The 22,486-nt window shown below is 42.2% G+C and overlaps 1 protein-coding gene across 1 annotated transcript in view; it reads left to right on the forward strand.

Annotated features, from left to right (window-relative positions):
* The window catches only part of LOC307255344 (guanine nucleotide exchange factor VAV3-like), a gene marked incomplete at both ends in the record, with an annotated part of 82,753 nt that overhangs the window by 22,515 nt on the left and 37,752 nt on the right, over nucleotides 1–22,486 (forward strand). The window contains one exon of the mRNA XM_080034025.1: nucleotides 8,732–8,841. Coding sequence (XP_079890151.1) covers nucleotides 8,732–8,841 — 110 coding nt within the window. The remainder of the gene's footprint in view (nucleotides 1–8,731; nucleotides 8,842–22,486) is intronic.

Below are 22,486 nucleotides of genomic sequence, written 5' to 3' on the forward strand. Positions count from 1 at the left end.
AGGCATTTAACCTGTGGGTGCTGCAGTGGTAGTACATACTTAGTGGATGGCTGTAGCAGAAGGGAGAACAAGCAAGCAGTAGTGGTATTTGTCACACACAATTTTGTTAAATCACTGCAGTTAGGATGTATTTGGAAAAGAAAGATTGAATGCCGCCTGCCTGTGCCCATGTTGTCGTTGTTGGAGTGGAAACAATTGGATGAATGGCATGGCTCCAACTTTAGGGGTTGGTTCAACATAATTTGGTGTTTGAGTAGCTAAGAGTATGGGGCTGAATTCTATTATAATAGAGCGTCACAGTATTGATAGGAAACAAATAGTTCTGGAGTAATCACCTGGCTTATATTGCTACATATTATTAACTTAAAGGGATCATTTGATATTTCGGGAAATCATTTCTTCCCGAGAGTTGGAGGAAAAAGGTTATGTTTTTTTCCCCCATTACGTGTGACATGAAGAAACTATAACTGTTTTTTTCCATCTGACAAATGAAATCTTGAAAGGGTCCATATTTCTCCTTTCAAAAGCCACACACTGTACATTTCTGAGAAGTGGCAATTCTACAATGATTATAATCAGTCACTTTATAAAACGATAGTTACGTATGTAACTACGGTTCTATGAGTTCCGGATGACCGCCAGAGGCGGTGCTTACAGCACTGGATGTTCCATCGCGCGCATGCGCAGGTCGAGATCTTTATACCAACAAAGTCACCTGTGACACCTGGGTGACCCCGGGAATGTCTATATATTCCGGAAGTTTCTGTTCCAACTGAATCTTCTCGCGGTGTCTGAGAAGTCTGAGTGACAGAGAACTCTGGCGGTCATCCGGAACTCATAGAACCGTAGTTACATACGTAACTATCGTTCTATTTCGTTCCTACTGACCGCCAGAGGCGGTGCTTACAGCACTGGATGACTTATACCAAAAAGGTCACGAAGAGTACTCATCAATTAAGGGCTTGCAGCCATCAACAAGACAGCTGTCATCCCACCGGATGAGGTGGAGCAACATTTACTCTGTAGAGCTGCGCAACGTACATGATGAAGACCATGTAGCCGTGGCGCAAATGTCCTGCCGTGAAATCCGCTTCAAGGCAGCCCATGATGTAGCCATACTCCTGGTAGAGTGGCACTCAACGGCCAAGGCATGGGGAGCCCCTGTGCTCTATATGCATTCAAGACCACCTCCACAAGTCAGTGGGGGTGTCTCTGTTTGGACAGGGCAGCCCCCTTCCTGCAGCTCCCATAGCAGACAAAGAGGTATTTGTCTTACGCAAGCTGGTTGTTGCCACAACCTATGCCCTAAGCGCCCGCCCCGGGCACAGTGGGTCTGACGTTCTTTCTGCATCCCCTGGTGAGCCCAGGGGATTGAAAGCAGCCAACTCGATCGATTGGTCTACATGGTGGGGAGACAATCGTTTGGATAGGAAGGATGGATTGGCGAGAGCACCACTCCTGACCCTTCTGCATGCCAGAGCAAGCAGGCCTGGCTCACTGCCGAGGCATGGAGTTCACCGACCGATTGCAGTCGCAATGGCAAGGAGGAATGCCGTCTTCATAGACAGCCGCGTCAGGTCTGCCTGACTCAGCGGCCCAAATGGGGGTAGACCTAAGGCCCTCAGGACTACTTGTAAGTCCCCTGATGGTGCCCTCAGGGGTCATGGTGGCTGAATGAAGCCTCTGGCCCGACTAGGTAGTGGGACCCTACCGTCTGGTTGTCCACCCCTGCATGTGCGGCCGATATCGCAGCCACATAGACGCACAGGGTGGAAGCAGCTGTCCTGCTGCCCAACACAGACTGCAGAAAGTGTAGTATCACTATCACTGAACAAGTCCATGGGACTTCGCCATGTGTCATGCACCACTGTGAAAACAACTTCCACCTGTCTGCATAGCGCCATGTAGTGGCGAGTGCCCCTGAAGTTAAAACGGTATGGACCTCTGACTGGTCGCAATACGTCAACAGTGGGTCCTGGCTACCAGGAGCCCCACGCACAGCTGCAGGCGCCCCGAGTTCGGGTGCCACATGTGTCCGCCTACCTGAGACAGAAGGTCCTGTCTCCCTGGAAGGCACCAAGGCTCTCCTTGAGGAGTTTAGTAACGCTGGGATCCATGGCCTTCCTGGCCAATGTGGAGCCACCAAACGTCGGCTGTAACTGCAATGCTGGACCCCATCCAGTGTTGTCAGTAACAAAAGCTACACACATAGTGTGTGGCACGGCTCATCCACTGGCAAGCAATAAGTAAGCTATGCACGCAAGGCTTAGGTGAGAGCCCACGCTGGTGGGACACAGCTCAATACACAGTGAAAGCGACTTCTGACCGAAGCCGCCCACTTGACGAGCAAATTAGTAGCCTATGCAACCGCTCTAGGCGACAATGCTACAAATACTGTGGCGGTGGCTTGGCTCACCCCAAGCCACTCGCTGTTGATTAAATCAAAGTAAGCAACCGGTCTAGGCGAACTTAGCACCCGATCAACAGTGCAACAATGCTAGAAAGACAATACATTCGAGCATACAATTAGCAACCGGGCTTTTAGTGAAAAACACACAAGCAACGGTGCGAAGGAAATGCACAAAGCAGGATGACTGGCCAAGCATTAGCCAGAGCATCCTGCCTTAGGGGACTGGTCCTCTCCATCTAGGAGAACCCAGGGGGACAGTGGGTCATCTCTTCGGAGCAAAGAGATATGCCACTGCCCTGCCATACTTGTCCCAATCATGCCCACCACCTCCGGATGGAGTCTCCACTCCCCGGGGGTGGCCCTTTTCTATCGCTGTGTTCCGGACACCTGGAACTTGGACAGCTTGGATAATGATAATTAGATTATGCTGAGGTCAGCATACTTATCAGTCGAAGGAAAAGGCTGTACTCCAGCAGCCTCCATTGCATGGAGTGCTGTAGTAGCTGCTGAACGGTAGCTACGCGCTATGGAGAAAGGCAGGCTCGCATGGCCGCCGAGTCGAGCACCAGCTGAGCTGTAATGGTGGCAGGGATGCTGCCACACACTGTTTAATATCCGCAGAGCCAGGAACGGCCCAAACGGAGGAACCCTGAACTGGTACACCTTGCCCAGAAATGCAAAGGGGAGGACCACCTGTGACATTGGGCAGTAGGGACTTGAAAGTAGCATCTTTCAGGGCTATGACACAACCCAGTCCGCCTGAGCGATAGACTGGAGGACCCCTGCAACACGCAGCATGGGGAAAGGAAGAATCGTGAGGCATTGATTCCGCCGTCTTAGTCCAGAACGGGGCGACCCCGCCCCGCCTCCTGGTACCTGAACTTCGGTTGAGTAGAACCTACCGAGCATCGAGTAGCACCCCCAAGGACTCTGGGGGAGGGCGTAGGCTGGGCGACCTTGGGTACCTTGAAAGGCGCTATATAAATTCAAATTATTATTATTAGCTCCCTAAGTCGTAATGCAAACCAGATGGCCCACACAGGCAGCAACGTCGTAACTCCTAGTAAGGAGGTCGCCTGAAATCCGGCACTGGGGCCGAGGGCAGCGCACATCGGCTCTCAGAGCCTCGTCTGGGGAGACAACCAGGGATGCTATAGCAGGCTCAATCGGAGCTAACCAGTCCGAGCCCTACTATCAGCATTATGCATGGCTGCCAGAGCTCTGCTGTCACTAGTGTGATGGGAGAGAGCCCTTAAATCTGGCCAGCATCTACGGAGCTCAGCGGAATAAGGCTCAGAGGGAGGCACACAGAAACGGAGGATTGAGGGCCTGCCGAAAGAAGGCATTCGTGGGTGCAGATGAAACCAGAGCTTCATCTAACCCCATACTTGCGAGTCACGGACGGACACTGACCCTCTAGCCGAGCTGCCCACCTGTAAGAGGTTACAGGACGCAGCTGTGGACAGCATGTCATCCCCTGTAGTAGGAAGGATGCCCAGCTGCAAGGTTACTCACTGCCACTGTACCATGAGCTGGTTGGAGGCTAGTAGAAGAGCCTCTACCTAGCAACCTAAGTGCCTGAGACATGAAACTACAGTTCATGCATGGGTTATCTGACAGCGCTTCCCTCAGGTGCTCAACCCAGAGACCTGCAGGGCACTTGTCATGGCCATTCCTGTATGGAGGCCATGAAGGCGTAAGCTGCCCACTGTCGAGCCAACTAAATATGCATCTGACTAAGGTATGCAACCGGGCTTCAGGCGAGAACAACCGAGCCGCGGCGCGACACTGCCAGAATAATACAGCGGCGGTGCAAAACTATAGCGCCCACTGGCGAGCAAATTACAGTAGCCTGCACAGACACGACAACCGTGTGACAGCTAAAATAACACAGTGAAGGCGACTCTTGGAAACCCAAGACGCTCCCTGGCGAGCAACCAACGTATGCAACCGGGCTTTAGGCGAGAGCAACCGAGCCTCGGTGCGACACCCATGGACATATAAGAAGGGCGATACCGTTAGAATAATACAGTGGCGGCGTACAACTACGCCCACTGGTGAGCAAGTTACAGTAAACATGCTAGAATTTAGCCAAAGTCGAGCCAGCTAAAATATGCATCCGACTAAGGCATGCAACCGGGCCTCAGGCGAGAGCAACCGAGCCACGGTGCGACACCGCTAGAATAGCACATTGGCAGTGTAACCCTGCCGCCCACTGGCGAGCAAGTTACAGTAGGCTAGGCAATCGAGCTCTAGGCGAGAGCACACCCAAGCAACGACGCGACCTGTCGAGCCAATTAAAATATGTAATCCGAATAAGGTATGCAACCGGGCTTCAAGCGAGAGCAACCGAACCACGGTGCGACACCGCTAGAATAATACAGTGGCGGTGTAAAACTATCCCGCCCACTGGCGAGCAAGTTACAGTAGGCTAGGCAATCGAGCTTTACGAGAGCGCACCCACACAGTTCAATTGAATTCAGTTTACTTAAGAAGGGGACAGTGCAAATCAATAAACCACATGATCATACATGGGTTAAAAAAATGCTAGAATTAGCCAAAATGCTATTCTCTATCTGTAGTCCCCTGGCAGTCTCAGCGGCTCTTGGTAACCCCAGCCGCCCACTGGAGAGCAATCAACGAAGGCTATAGGCACTGTGGACAGCATGTCATTGAGCCCTAGGCGAGAGCACCCAAGCAACAATGCGACATGTTGTGTAAAACTATGCTGCCCACTGGCGAGCATAATTACAGTAGGCTAGGCAATCGAGCTTTACGAGAGCGCACCCACGACCCCCTAAATAACACAGTTCAATTGAATTCAGTTTACTTAAGAAGGGGACAGTGCAAATCAATAAACCACATGATCATACATGGGTTAAAAAATGCTAGAATTAGCCAAAATGCTATTCTCCATCTGCAGTCCCCTGGCAGTGTCAGCGGCTCTTGGTGACGGCAACGACGTTCACTGGTGAGCAAATTAAGTAGCCTATGCAGTCAGGCTAAGGCGTGAGCTACCGTGCAACACGGCTATAATAACACAGCGGCACAGACACGACACCCGTGCCGTGAAACTAAGCTGCCAACTGGCGACACACTACAGCAGCCTACACACGCAACAGTGTGACACGGCTAAAATAACACGGTGAAGGCGATTTAGGAAACTAATTCGTCCACCGGCGAGCAATAGAGCAGCATACAGTCTATAACAGCATACTAGTGTGTGGCACGGCTCACCACTGGTACGAGCAAATTAAGTAGCCTATGCAACCGCTCTAGGCTACTCACAATGCTACAAAGTACTGTGGCGGCGGCTTGGTACCCCCAAGCCGCCCGCTGTCGATTAAATCAAAGTAAGCAACCGGTCGGGGCGAACGTAACACCCGGTCAACAGTGCAACAATGCTAGAAAGACAATACATTCGAGCATACAATTAGCAACCGGCTTAGCGAAAAACACACAAGCAACGGTGCGAACAACAGTGAAAGAGGCTTCTGACCCGAAGCCGCACCTGACGAGCAAATTAAGTAGCCTATGCAGCCGCTCTAGGCTACTCAGCAGCCGAGCAACAGTGCGACAATGCTACAAAGTACTGTGGTGGCGGCTTGGTACCCCAAGCCGCTCGCTATCGATTAAATCAGAGTAGGCAACCGGTCGGGGCGAACGTAGCACCCGATCAACAGTGCACAATGCTAGAAAGACAATACATTCGAGCATACAATTAGCAACCGGGCTTAGCGAAACACACAAGCAACGGTGCGAACGAAAGAATAACACGGCGACTGTGAACCCAGCCGCCGCCTGATCTAATCAAAGCAAGGTGGAAAGGTGATATTAGCTTCCGCGGTAGCCTCGGGCTACGCGTAGCCTTCACACTTTACTCACCCCTTACTGGCCGCAGCCAAGTCGAACGAATTGCAAGTCGCAGCCCTTGGTGGTCGAAGTCAAATCGAAGCACCAACCCTTAGGTACGAGCTACTTGCGACAAGCTAATGGTATATTAGCACACAACAATGTGTGCGACCTGCTAGTCCGCGAGAATATAGAAGGAACAGAACCTCTGGTGACTTCTGGAATATATAGACATTCCCGGGGTCACCCAGGTGTCACAGGTGACTTTGTTGGTATAAAGATCTCGACCTGCGCATGCGCGCGATGGAACATCCAGTGCTGTAAGCACCGCCTCTGGCGGTCAGTAGGAACGAAATAGAACCATTGCAATTGCACATGGTTTTCCTCTCTACATGTTATCATCTTTACAGTATTTGACACAAGGTCTTATTTAACATTCACAACACAAGTAGCATTTACCATTTGTGCGCCTTTTTTTGTTGCCCAGCGGTGTATCACCGGCATGCCCTGTTTACCCTTTAACACACAAGTAGTGCTACGTTATAAAAACCTGCCATTGGAACTGGAGATGTATGCCAAAAAGCTAAATGAAAACTAGCAAACTCTAAGAAGAGAGACATTGGACCTATTTGAACCTTTACATTGTACCTCACTGAACTGTGAGGCAATAATGCTTACCACTGATAGACTGAGACGCCCACCATCCAAGGTGTACAAAGTACATCCTTTGAAAAAAATCAAAAACAGTATAAGTGGAGCCCTCGTAGACTCTCTTTTATACACACCAGGGATGGAAATTAACTTTTTTGCCTACCAGCCACTGTGGCAGGTAGATTTAAAAATCTACCAGCCACTCATCTTTTTTACCAGCCACTTTTTATACGCAATATCTTTTTTAATATATGCGTTAATGTTAAACAATACAATAGTAAGAATAGCTAATGAAAGTGTTTTTCATACAAATGTTTTCCATCAGAAGTCATTTGTACTGTAAGTAGGTGCTACCAAGGAACTGAGTTGCAAATTAAATGGTACACTCTTACTATATATGATACACAATACACGCCATCTTTATTTCAAAACATTGTATAATTGAACTCCATATATACTCTGGGTTCAATGCAACTTTTTTTCCCAACTGGCCCGCTTGGCCAATAGATCCGAGTTTTACTGGCCCCTTGTATATTTTCACTGGCCCTGCAGACACCTTTTTTTCATCATTTAGTCAATAATTATAATACAGTATTGAAGTTACCTTTAGATTTCTTTTTTCTTTTTAGTTAATGATATGAAATGTTGATATTGTTTATCACTTTCTCCATATGCATTAGGGATGTGAATGTGTCGACACATTGACCGGTTTTCCACTTGCGCTCAAGTCGAATTTAAAAATAGAAAAATCTGAAAATCAGGGAGTTATGCCGTTTTATTAATGGGAGATGTCACCGTGTCACGTCTGGTCGTGAGCGCGCTGCAGGAGCGTCACTTCTGCAAGGTGCGTGCATGAAGTAATCAGCTACACATAAGAGTCCGGTGTGGGACCATTTTTTCACTGTTGATAAAAACAATGCAGTGCAAAAGATGCAGCATAATATTAAACGCTCGTCTGAGACTATGACGTTAAATCATAAACACACGATGCCTTCGTCCGAGCAAAGCAGCGTTTCACCGTGAGATCATTAGTGAGTGCGCGAGCCACCGCACGGGGAAGAACTCTGTGGTTTGAGGCTCAAATAATAACCGGGGATATTCTCCCCGTTAGCGATACCGATGGGAAAGGCTTCCCTGTTTGTATGCGATCTGATTGTATGTCTCGAGCCTTAAATACAAAGCCATGTCGGCAAACTGACTGCGCGACTCAAGGGACTGTATGTGAGCCGAATCCCTCCGTTAGTTTCTGTTTCAGCCGACACAATTAAAATCACCTCTAAGCACGGACAGCGTTTAAATAAAGCATCTCATTTGTATTACCATTAGGGCTTTGATGCAAATACTGTAACAACGGCGGCAGCTCTGCTGCTTGAAGGAAAAGCGCAGTTTTCACTTTATTTTCAGCACCTCAACCTCTGCTGTGTGAAGAAAAAAAGGGGGCAAAGTAAGTCGATTGATTTGTCGACTTATGCCTCCACACGTTAACTCGCAGATAGTATTTCCTCGCGGAGCGGATCGCGCCGTAGTTCAGTTCGACTAGAAAGGCAAAAAGAAACTGTTGAACTGTGTAGCGCCCTGTCATCATGTTCATGACGAATGTATTAAATATGCAAATTAGAACGGACCTGACTGGAAAGTATTACCCGACACAGTGGCGGGTGAAGTGACACAATTTACACGCCAGGACGCAAATCTACCCGCATTTGGCGTGTGGCGGGTGTTAATTTCCATCCCTGATACACACATACAATACATATGCATTCATGAGAAAAAATACATTCAGTTTGAGTGCTGATGCTTTCTCCATGACCTCCACAGTGGTGCTACGGCTTCTATGTGACTCACCAGCAAGGACACACGGGCTTTGAACTCTTCTTCAAGACGCGGGAGCTCAAGAAGAAGTGGCTGGATCAGTTCGAAATGGCCATGTAAGTTCACACGTAGACATGAGCACCGTACTAATGATGTACAGTAAGTAGAAGAATGCAGCGTGTGTATCATCGGGAAACAATAAACTGTGTGCCTTTCACGTGCATTTACGTATGTATGTGTGTGTGTGTGTGTGTGCAACCTGGTCTCACGAAGTTTCGTCCTATAGTGCACGAACTTTAATCTATTGAATCGTGTACACAAGGACGAATTTAGTGAATTTATCGTGTTGGTCCGGACGAACTGAATTCCAATGCATTTCAATAGGAATAACTGTCGTCTGGCCGAGCACGACTTTGAAACATAGTTGGGATATTTCATCTCGTCCTGCGAAGCACGAAATTTGTTCCGGTATGCTGGAAGCGGATCACAGTGCTGCATTGATTTTCTTTTTTTATTATTAATTATTTAAAAACTACAATCAATCGTTTACTCAAGATTTTAATACAAAGGGTGTTTCGTTCATGGTTTCGTTTGAATAATTTAATTTTATTAATGGCATCTTGTAATTATTTATTATGATTTAAGTGATGATCGGTGAACAGCGTTAATTCTACAAATACCGGGGCTCGGGTCGTATCTAAAAATAGCAGCTAGCATGTTTTTTTTTTTTACTGTGTTTATGTCACTGGTAAAATAATCTTCTCTCAGAGCAAACCGTGTAGCCTATTTCATATGCGTTAGTGTGACTAGACTACTCCGGGCTTATTTACGAGACTGCATTATGGCCATCGCTTTTCTTAGCTTTTGTATTCAGCCTTTGCGTAGCCTCTATGTGGTCGAGATTATTTTAAAATAGATGCATGGGATTCGATTATCTTCTAAATGTTGCTGTATGTTTTTTGGGATCGTTTTTCCACATTGTTGGTTCGTTACAGAGCCGTGTGTCAAAAGCAATATTGACATGATGTTGGCAGCCTGTCCTCTTGGAAAATACGACCGCATAGGTCGTTCGAATTCTCGGGGCGTCTCGGAGACGCTCGTGGTTGCTCGGGCGGCGGCTTATTCAGACCTTTGACCTCCGTTACGAATCAATGTGCGACGAAACAAGAGGGGGATGGACTATGCTGTCTTTCCGGTAAGTTTGTTAGCTTCCTGTAATATTTTTTTCTAAATTAGCGTTTTTATCAGGTGTTAATCTGTTTTTTGGCGATGTTTCTGTAAATCACGCAACATTAAGTTGGTTCAGTTTCATGTTTAAGTTACAGTCAATTTGCAAATGATTCTGGAAGATCTTATTTAAGGCTACCTTGTATAAAGCTATGGTCACATGCTAACGTAAAAGCTAGCTAGTGCTATCCATAGATGGTATTTAAAAGGTACTTTCGCTCCAACCTATACAGTCCAATCCTCATCATTCATGTCAATTTTATTCTAATTAGCAATACACAGATGTGGAAAAATACAGAAGGAAACGGTAATTTTTAAAATTAGTGAATAGTGAAATAACAGCCAGTAATAATAATATATGCTTATACATATTTACTAGTTGTCTATTCTGACTGGTATTGGGTCAGTGTTGGCATTAAACCATCAACATTACAAACATTCGAGGTAAATTATATTAGAAGGTGCTTCTTAATATAAGGTAATATATGAACTTGCAGAATGTAAAATGAGAACAAACATTGTCGGAATTGCAAACAGTTAACAGAAGGGAACTTTTTGTAAGTTACTTTGCATTAAGAAATGTTTATTTTAGTGCCAACAATAATATTATTAAACTAATTTGATGTTTTTTTTCTTGCGCATCAAGCCACATTTCAAATCTCCATAACACAATTTAGAAATCCAACGGCCCTTTTAAGTGTCATTTTGTCATTCTGCCTTTTAGCAAAAATTGTCATTGTTTTAATTTTTTATTGTGATTGTCCTTTTTTTTGTCTTTTTCTGTTTTATATTTGTCTAAAATATGGCATCTGAGTCAAATAGACAATTGAAAGAATGGCTGGAGGCGGGGGAAGCCTTGATGGAGGAGTTAGCAACTAAAAAAGTAATTTTATTTTTCTGTAACATCTGCATTATAGGATTTACCTTAAATTATTTTAAATGTATAATGTCCCTGCTCCACTACAGGTAATTATATTATCCTTGTTTTTACTTCTATCGTTCAAAGGAAGCAAAGAGCCACGGAGTCAAGGCTCGCATGTGTCCTGGAGGAGGATAGACCAGGGGCCTCATTTATAAAGGTGTGCGTAGAAACCTTCCCAAAACATTGGTTGCGTTCCGAATCGCATACTCTTTCTTTTTTCTATTCTACATACTACATCCGACGATAAAAATAATCTAGTTAGGATGCAGTATGCATACTATTGGGACATACTTTACTCCCTTATTTCATCATAACATTGCGCCTTGATCTTGCTTTTATATCCGTCGCATCCCCGTTTGTTTTCATATGGAGGCTTCGTCGATGTGACTTCACGTGCGCACTGGATTGTGGGTCAGAATCCCCCAAATAGGATGCAGTTTTCAACACTAACCATCTTGGCCGCATGACGTAGGACATCCGGGTACTTCTAACCATCCTAAATCTGGCCACAAGAATCGGGACATCCTAAATCTTTTTTCTACATACTATATAGTAGAAAGTATGCGATTCGGAACGCAACCATTGCGTTCGCACAAAGCCAAGAATGTGCTGCGCAAAAAAAAAGTTGAGATGTATAAAACTGTGCGGCGCACAGTTGCACGCAATCTTCCCTTTATAATTACCCACCTGCGGTGAATTGTGCGCGGACGATCTCCGCCTCGTGTCATCCCACTTCACCTCCCAGTTTCATCCCACTTCACCTCCCAGTTTCATCCCACAATCTACCATACATGGCGAATGCTAAATAGCTCCTGAATATGATGACGCACTTAATAAACACAGCATTTTGACTGACATGAGAAAAAAAGGGAGGCAACCGGCCGCAAAGAAAGCGACTGGGAAGGAAGAAAGCCTGTGCCATGCGTCGCTGTAACTGCCACACAAACACACGCGCGCGCTGATCACATATGATTGGCACAGTCGTTATAGTCTTTGTTAAGATGTTTTGCCCAACTTTGTACTGTATGAAATATCACGTATTAGCGAACCTGTAGGACTATATGTAGGCCTATATAAAATGTGTTGTGAGAAGTGAAATAATGCATTAGCCTGTAGTAGTCTATTCCAAAGCAATGTTTCCCTTCCTTGAGATCAACACATTTCCAACAACGTTATAGTTTAAACTTCCAGGGTTAGTTGTGATGGGAAAGAGATGCATAAAATAATTTGCTAAATTAATAACATGATTTTATCTAACGAAATATATAGTTTTAATGAATATGTTTGGCCTTAACTTTGTACATAACTACTTTTTACACAAAGCCTAAAATAAAGACTATTTGCTCTCCCGCTGGCCTCTCACGGACACACCTCCCGACGTATATGATATTATTATAGAGTAGAACTATAAGATTCAATTTAAAAATATAACCAAAACATGTATAGACCTACTTGATAAGTAAATCAACCTACATCATTACTGCATGCCATAGACAACAGTAGCCTATATTCGCAACAATAGGTACGCACATATAATTGATTAAATATATTGGGTGCCATGCATTTCACAAGGATATGTGTGTTTTTCGAGCTTTATTTTGTGGTGTTACCATTGAGTGTCGCTGATTCCCAGAGTCAGGAAAACCTTGCGGAAGCTCTACGCATGGTCGAAAGTTGGCGTGGGAATATGCACAGTTCTCCGCAAAGAATTGTTTTATGAATACCACCGGTTTGCCACCGCACATTCTGCCTGTCTACGCAAGGTTTTTGTGCGCAGCAAGCTTTATAAATGAGGCCCCAGGATAGGAACATTGATCCCCAAATTATTATGAAGTTAAATTATTAGAAATAAAATGGTTTTATTGTTCACAATTTTCAGTCAGTCACTAATAATTTTTCCTCCATGTTTTGTGTATTCAGTTGAACCTGCCGGCCCCAGGGAGCTTCCAGAAGTGGACGCGCCACAGGCGACGGAGATTTCAGGAGGTCCCTAGTCTTGGTATGCATATTTAATTGTGAAATCTTGTATACAGTCAACCAATCCACAAATGTTATTACGGTAATAGATCAGTGTAACTGACTCCTTTTTCCCCATATAAGATAAACAGCTTCAGAATCTCAGAGACCTTCTGAGTTCGGTTACTGTCCCAGCATCAGCAGAACAGGAGGAGGACACACCAACGGTATGTTTCCTCTTCCTTTTGCTTTTTGTATCCCACCAGGAGGTGATGGGATGTCATGCATGGAAATGGTTTACTATTATCCTTATGTGCTGTGATGTATTTTTTACATGCATTCAGTTATTGCAGAAAATATAAAATAGCCCACTGTATGCAAAGCTGTTCTTGCTCTAACTGAATATGTTTGTAATGTTACCTGGCCATTTAAACACACTGGGTATTAAAGAAGCATACAATCTAGGTTGCAACATTAGTACACTGTGTTTATTTTTATTTATTTTTTATCAGTAGCGTCAGGTTTGGGACTTAAGTGACAGCTGTCACATAAGACATCGCTGCAGACTCACAGGTTCACTGAAGCTGCTGGACAGTATTTGTCCGAAATATTTACAGACAGCACATGCTTTATATTTAGGCGTATTAGTTTGTTGTGTATTTATCACGAATAATTAAAACATTTTAATTTTGTGGCCCAAAACTAAAGTGATTCCCACATACTCCGTATGTAGCCTAAATTACATGATTGAGTGGGACTAGCCTACAGTGTAAAAATATAGAAAAGTCAGCCTTTATAGTGTAAATTAAATGGTGTAGTGTTAAAATCTTCTGACTCCAGTTTGACATTTAATTCCTTTTAATGTCAAACTGCCTATGTTCTGACCGCATTCCACTCTCTCCTTATTTGCAGTAACAGTTTTGCTGTCAGCTCTCTGTCTGCTGTTCTGTGATTGTTCAGACTGACAAACTCTTCCTCTTGAATGAGTGAAGTAAGCGGGACACTTCTTTTTTTATGTCAGCTGTTCGCAATCAGTCTGTTTGTGTAAAGTTAGCTGCACAAGATCAGTCCATTCTGTGCGGAAGCGGAGTCAAATGACGCATTCAACGCCCCTTTAATGGGGACGCGCACAGAGCCTGAAGCTGAAACCCTCATTCAACATAAGAGGTTGATAACCGCCTTCGTGATACCAGTTAGTGCTGAGCAAGGGTTTGTGTTATGTTGAACCAGATGCAGAAAAGAGAGCCACGCTCTGTTGAGTTTGCTTCGTAGTACACCCCTCTGGTTATTCGTGATGGTTCTATTGATTTTTGTTGTGTTTTACTACTTTTAACAGTTATTTACTAATAACAGACAACCTCAAAATATCAAATCATATCATATCTCAGCTACTAAAGTCTCAATCATAAATTAATTCATTTTGTTACTATAACAATTATTTTTTGGATGTTCACAGATTGCTCCTACCATACCAGTATGCAGGTTTTCCCCATCAAGGATGTGATTGGAAAAAGAGTCAAAAAGGTTAGACACTTTACTGTACTGTGTGCTGTGCTGTAGGATGTATAAGCGTGCAGCATGTAGTGGCAATGCGAACCATGATGATAGGTATTTTCTTCATCTGTTGTGACTGATGTACACATATACAGACAGTTTGTCAAACAATACATACAACATCAAATACTGTAAAGAACAATGTTATTGTATTAATGACACTCAAAAGTGAAAGGTAAAAACAAAATAATTAATGTTTATTGTTTGTTTGTATCTCTTCATAGGGCAAAGCTGGTTGTCTGGGAGCCATGTCCAGAATGGTTTGTATTCTGATGTTTTTCTGCTTCATCTCGTACCTTGTAGTCACTACCAAGCGCATACACTTACATGCTATTCTACCAACAAGTCTTTATTTTATTACCGCTCTAGCTTGCATTACTTATGCACTTTTACAATATTTAACTCTGTTAATGTTAGTTATTATTACTGTTACTTACTATTTACTTTTAACTACTTAATTACTTACTTGTTGCCTTTAAAACCCATCTTCTGTAATGATACATGCTTTACAGACATTCTTTCTGTTTTCAGTGGTGAGACATGGGCCAATTCCTGGCAGCCAAAGGATTCAATTGAATAAAATATATCAAGTCAATACTAAATTTGTTTCTGCATATTTATTAACATTGTTCTTGTTTCTATACTGTAGAGATGACAACCTCCAATTAGTAAAGACTCAATAGAGTTTAACTTCAGGGAGGCTTAAATTTAAAAATAGCCTACTTCATTTATTTAATACTGGGTACTATATGTTCTAATTTTTCTGCTTACATTGATTCTATGTTCTGTTAATGGAGTAATGCATTTCAAGTCTACCTAACCTCACAGTCATACTTTACATCATTATCATAAACTATTGGATCCTTATGCTATTTGCAGCATCAAATATATAAGCAGGCTAAAGGCCTACTGACAACCGCTGAGGTCATGTTTTTTCTGTACCAATAGCAATATGTTTTCAGCCTATTTAGTTGAATTGTAAGCCGATGTCAAGGTTCAAAGGTCAGCATGCCAAAGCAGTATCGTCCAGCAACGTGCCTGTGTGCCTGAACCCATGCAAGGAGTTGATGTCAGTCTGACACTGCGCATCCATCACATTGGATAACGGAGGACCTGACACCACGAATCCTGAAGCCACTACACTACCCATAATCCTCAGCTGTCGTTGCTATAGAGACGACACGCCAGTCTGCTTTGTTCGAAAAACCTTTGTGCAGAATACAAATTTGACAACTGATTAAAAGTGATTAATAAAAAGACATTTCAAACACAACACATGAGCTTCAGCTCACGTCGGCTTTCAACATAACAGTGTTGTAGCCCACTTTAGGCTTAGGCTATTTTATTGACATCTGAATCAAACGCATTGCTTTTGGTCAGTTCCCAACATTCCCCAGTATAACAGCGGCATGTCCACAAGGTCACCCGGATTACACCTTCATATTTACTCAAAAGGAATACTTTTACTTAAAAAGTTAACCAATGCATTGCTATAGGGGATCGGGCATAGGCCGTAGCCCAGCCAGAGACTGACAGCCGGCATGAGCGAGGGGAAGGCGGGGGTCAGGCCTGATGGTGGCGAATCATCAGCGGATTGGCCTGGATGATGAGTGGCCCGGCCAGAGTGACTGATAGCGGACATGGAAGAAGGGAGAGAGACTGGGGGGTGGCGAATCAACTGGAGAAGTGTGTGGGGAAGGGGTTGGGTGTTTGATTTCATAGCCTACAAATAAATAGATAAATGAAACAGGACAAGTGGGTGAGAGGGAGAACCAAGAGGAGGAAGAGATGAGGATGAAGAGAAAAAAGAGGCAGAAAGAGATTTTCCATGAATTAATGTTGATAGCCTATGCTGATTTGACAAATTTTCAGTTGGCTCCATTAGGTTGTTAAGGACGCTGACATTAGGCTACTTTCACGTTATTTTTATTTCCAACTCAAAAACAGGAACATTTCCTTAACTCTAAACGTAACTGCTGGTCAACAGCTGTCCTTCAATACCGAGGGATTTGCCAAGGAATAAGTAGTAGACACACAACAATACAAGGGCAGTGTGGGCTTCCTCCGCTGCACTACCAAGGGGCATGAGGACGACTCCGGCGCGGCGGGTCATCAGACGACTTCCGCCGGGCATAGTTGTGGCGGAACTAGCGCGTTCGGCAACGGTTTTAACACTACTGGCTAAACTATCTAAGTAGACAACACATTAACAGTTTCTAAGTGAGATCAACTCGCTTGAGTGTTATAATGAGATCGGCTCCCCTAAATACGGCATATATGATCCAATAGATATATGTTTTCGCAACCCTAATTTGCAAACAACCAGAACTATGGACCCAAATACCCCACTTCTACAATGCCAGCGAATATGTCACAACAAAACTATAATTTATACTGGTTTTGCGATATAGATCTTTTCATTGCAGTGTATCTACAAGTTCGGCAGTAACATACAGTTTATGTCTGTTACAGATAAGTTATATATTTAGTAACAAATATTTTGAACACCGTTGCCCTAACCCTAGCTCGAAAACAAGAAAGAACTACAACTATGGCTAACTACAGTATAAGAGTGGATGACGCATCTCTGGGAAATGTAGTTTTCTAAAAATATTTGAGTTTAAAAAAATATTAGGACTTAAATATTCTAAATTGAGGGTTCTGTGAGGTGTTTAATGTGATGCTTTACACATTTCTGTAGACAGATTTTAAATATCTTATAATTAAATGGTTGAAATGTTATTTATACCCACATTTTATATTGCCCCTAGTTGTCTATTTTATCACATGATAGCCTAGGCCAGGTACTTTCTATAACTGTTAGTACCATGGCTGTATCACCTTTCGTTGTGGAGTTATGAGCCTTCAAGCATGCACTAAGGTCAAGGTTCAAAGGTCATTATTTCTGAGTAGGAGCCCAGTAGAATACTCTCACTGACATAATGTTACATTGTAGGTCGAGACCTTTCTAACGATATGTTTTGTTTCCCTCTAAGACAAATATTTAAAAATTTTCATTTCATGGTCACAGCATCAAGCCTATAAAGCCCACGCTTCAGACAGTGTGTGTCCATAAAATGAGAAATATTTTCAAAAGATAAAGATCACAGATCATAGACAGAGATGAGAGATGATAGATTGATTGATTATTCTGTCCCCTGTCAGATTATCACCCTCAAAGAGCTCTGGATGCTTGTGAGATATTGAAATTATATGAGCAAATTAAAAATGTGGTGTAGGCTACAGCTTTTACAAATGCAGCCTATAGTTGGGAAGGCCTGGACCTGGACAGTAACATGTCACTTTGAACAGTCTACCGCTAGCCTGCATGTTTCCTGTTTTGAAATACAGAGTTGAAGGGGAGGATGTGGCCCTTTTTAATTCACCACCCATGGGGAAGGAAGTCTAATGTCTCATTTTGCTTTATTTGTTTTGTATTTTAAGATTTTATTTAAACATTGGAGGGACAAATAAAAAGATGAGAGATCTTGCTGCAGACTTTTATAGCTGGAAAAATGGAAAGAGCTCAAGCAGAGAAAGCATGAAGTACATGTAGCCTAGGCTATAGGCCTATCCGCTGTAGACTTGATTCACATTAAGCTGTTCACATCCCAAACATACCCAGTCTCATCACTTTTTTATTTCTTAAAATAAGCCCTCTTATTGATAGGCTACTTTATTTTATACTTGTGGTTTTTGTGACATGATGGTAATATGATTTTAGGGAATGTCAATGTGTGAAGTGAAGGTGTTTGCCTAATTTTGTTTTTATTGCTTAGGCCTTAGCCTTTCCTTTACTGCAGGGAAAGAGGAGGTCCATCATGTAAATGAACACATAGACAGACAACTCAGGATGTTGACAGAAACAATGACTACATAGGCCTAGAATTTATTTTACATTACTCTTTTACTCCTTTGTTTTATCATTATTGTCTGTACATTAGGTGTACATGTATTGTATGCCATTTGTTAATATTGAGTTATGAAGTGCTATATGAACTACGTGTATTAATATTTAAGAAGCTTCACACAGACAAATACACGAGATGGCATGAAGCAGAAACAATTATATAGGTCTAAATGTAGGGTAACTTTAAAAGATTAAGACGACCCCCCACACACCCTTTTTTTAAATGAATAAACAAATTAGCAATATTGACCCAATAAGGTGTAGGTAGGCCTATAGGTTATGGTGTAATTTCTTATGATGTATAGCATATTAACTATACATAGCAATGCAATCAAATCTGTATACTATTTAACATAACGGCATAACAATAGCATAGGCCTACAATGCAATCACATTTGTTTTATTATTGTATTATATCCTAACCAAGAAAATGAATGACCATTTCAGGCTTTTGCAATCTGCTTTTTATCTGTCTGCACTCGTTTCAGTCAAAAACAGCCAGCAATTTTGAATGTGCCATGAAATACACAACATACCATGCTATCAACCTTGGTCTTGTAGTTTATATGTATATATACATAAAAACTACATATATGCGTGGTCATATATAAAAAACCAAGCTAATGCTTGACTGTGAAGCATTTCTTTTTGCCATGAATTTGTGTGCACTGATTTCAAAGTATTTAAAGGCACATACACTTACACAAAGCACCATCAAAATTGGTTCTAATATTGTAGCTCACTTATGTTTTTGTGTAAAAGGAGGTATGGGAAATTAAAAACAGACAGGTTTTTAAAATTGTTTATTTTATTCCACAAGTTTATTTAATAATACTGTATGTATATTCGAACCATCAGGTAACAAAGATGCAGGTAGGTTTGATAAGTATTCACTCGGTTGAAAACAGTACCGTAGATCCAGCACTCACCTTAAGTGTTGGATCTCCTTTTTCCTTCCAAAACAAGTGAAAATACATTAATTATGGTCACAAAGATTTAAACAGGTTGATTGAACAATTAAACTCAAACTGTCTTGGGACTTAAGTGGAGTGTGAACAGTGACACTGTCTCCTTTAAAGTCACTGGACGAAAAGCCTGCAACAAGGAGGGGGATTATCTCCACAGTTGCCTCTGTTTAACTTTTCTTCTACTGGGAAAAGATTATACAGCAAGAAATTGACAAAAAGAGCATTGTGTGAAAATGAACAATTGCCTACAGAAAGCTTGTGAAAGAGGGTAAAAAACTTAAACACAATTTTCAAAATCTACACACTTAGCTGTTGGCTTTTATCACAATCTGAACAACACTGTGTATTTCCAGCACTTTGTTCAAATGATAACACACTGCTGTCACAACTGTAAACCACACATTCAAAACAGAATGGATTTCATCCTGGAGCATTTTAAACATTGTAGATTGCAATTTCAACTGGACCAATACAGTTTTTTTCGATCGCTAAACCACAGTGGGCACAACTGTAGCTCAATGTGCAAAACTCTAACTACAGTCTGCACTACCAACAGTCTCTGGAGCTGAACAGTTCACATCACCTGCAGTAAATGACAACATTACAGGAATTGATTTCTGTATAACAATTATATATTATTTACACAGATATATACAACATTTGTAAATGTTGTCAATAAAATATACAAAATGTGTATCTATTGAAGCAAACTTCTGATTTCCATTTATTTTTGTTTTCCTAAAAAAACTGTTATGTTATAGAATAAACAATTTCATGTGAAAGAATTTCACTTTTTCATCACAGAAAATATTACGTAATTTGTTTGAAGTAACTCAATTATTCGAAACTGTAAAGATTAAAAGTTTGTATTTTGTGTATTGGGGTTTGATGCTAGTGTTTGTACTCTGAGTGTGTTTTGAGTGACAGTGTGTTATCTCAAAGAAGCTGGTTCATAGTGTTTGGTCTACTGAGCCTATTTTGCAGGTGAAGTGAACTGTTCAGCTCCAGTGACTGTTGTGCCCACTGTAGGTTAGCAATCGAAAAAAAACTGTAATGTGTAGAGGCCCTCATTGTGCATTTATAAATCACCATTGTGGTCTGACAATTTTAAATATAGATTGACGATCAATTGACTATATGGATGACTTCTCCAATCGGAATGGACTAGATAATTTCTTAGTCGGGGACAGCCCTAGTGCACAGTTGACAATTTTGTATTTCTTAAAAGTTTCCAAAAGTGCAGCATGTTAGCGTGATGAAGGCACAGATGATCTCTGCTAGTGTCTTCCAATGTGGCCTGAAGCTTGGAGATGCTGGATGGTGGATTTGGTGATGCAGTTGATAGGTGACTGGAAAGAAAGACTGTGTTCCAGAATGACAGTCGAAGGCTTAACCGCAATACTTTGTACAGCTTCAATCTTGGGAAGTGGACAAAAACACGAGGTAAGAATACAAACTGAAGCTAAAATGTTTCAGAATTGACTAGGTGTGTAACACTTCTAAAAACACAAATAACTAATCATTCAAAAGTAAATTCAATAGTTAATTGTCTGTTTGTGAAACAAATATAAAAACAAACAAACATCAATACATACGTATATAACTTAAATCATGTTACCCTCTTCATCTTCACTGCTGTCTGGACTGCTAAGGCCACTCTCTTCTTCGCCCCTGGCATCTAGAAGAGAGGCCTCTGGACCTAAAGCGGTCTTGTAGAGGTTGAGGGCCTCCTGCAGGCTTTCCAACACCTCCGAATGCCTTCTTTTGAGCAGACAGCCAAGTCCCTGATTTCCCTGGTCTCCATCTCAAAATACAAAAGAGATATCATTACAGACATAAACATAATAAGATTACTTCACAAGGCAACAAAACATCAGTGGAGTAAAACGGTCTCTCCAATTCAAACTTAAAAACTAAGATTTAATTTAAAACATTCCTAAATGCATATATAAATGTTTATTTTTAACTTACCCTGCTCAGCCAACTTCTCCTTTAGAACCACTGCCTGGTTCTGCAACCATGTGCAGTGTAGTGCCATTTCCACGACCAAAATTCCCTTCTCCTCTTGCAGCCTCCTAGTAAGCATCGCCTGGTCATGAATGCTTTTCTTCATGGAAATGTTTGCTAAGGAAATCAAAAAGTTGTATTTATACATTAGACAATATTGCATAATAACATTACAAAATTGTAGCAACTACAAACATTTACTTTTTCACAAAATGAAATACATACATAATATGAACAGAAGGACACACAGAAGGACATATGAAAGCACAGATAAAACAAATAAAAATCAATGTTATTACTTAGTTTAGTTTACTCTTTATAGCAGTACCCTAAACTGTTATAAAGCATCTGAAAACTTGACATACCACTGCCATGAACCTCCCAAGGCCAAATAGAGGCTAAAGTGCTCTGCCCTGTCAGCGAATGCTCCATCACAGCGACATCAATGCTCGCTGTGGTGGAGTCCAGACAGTTGTAGTCCAGTATCTCCTGAAGAAGGAGCTTCTTGATCGCGGCCTGCTTCCTGTGACAAAATCAAAACACTAAACATTTTTCACCATGGTTTCCCCATTTGGAGGATAGCATTGCAGCTAATAATGAAAACGTATTGTAAAATCAAAAACTGAATATTTTCCACTTTTTGTTGGTTGGAGGGTTAGTGGGGATCAACTCTCTCAAAACACACACGAGGAGGAAAGCAGCTACAGTAAACCAAATGAAGTAAAATATAAAATGATTTTCAAATCGTGCATGGCCACGGTACAAATGTAAAGCCAATACAAGTAATTTAACAATCTTTCAACAGGCATAAACATGTTTCATCTCTTTTGCCAGTATTGTCCATTCAATTTTACGCTCGTCCAGATTTCCTACTTTTTCCACACACTATTTCCAGACCTTTCCGCCCTTAGCTGATAGTATTGATAGTGAGGCTCAGATGTTTATACTTGAATTTATACGATATCAAACTTTGCTTACTATCTCCTTGTGCTTCCCAAGGCAGGATGAAGTGACCAGAGAGACTACATGCTGCGCCAGTGTCGATTTTATCTTCACTGGCAGCAATGGTGTTGTAGTGCAGTAACCTCTCTTGGAGTTTATTTTTTAGCTCTCCAAGTCTCCTTCTTTTCCTCTGCCTTGTTTGGTTGCTGTCTGTAATATGACATAGTAATTACAAAAAAGATTGTTGGTGAAAATTAAACTAAACTAAGAAAAAA

Source organism: Ammodytes marinus, assembly GCF_949987685.1.
Source record: "Ammodytes marinus genome assembly, chromosome: 9".
Lineage (NCBI taxonomy): Eukaryota > Metazoa > Chordata > Actinopteri > Uranoscopiformes > Ammodytidae > Ammodytes > Ammodytes marinus.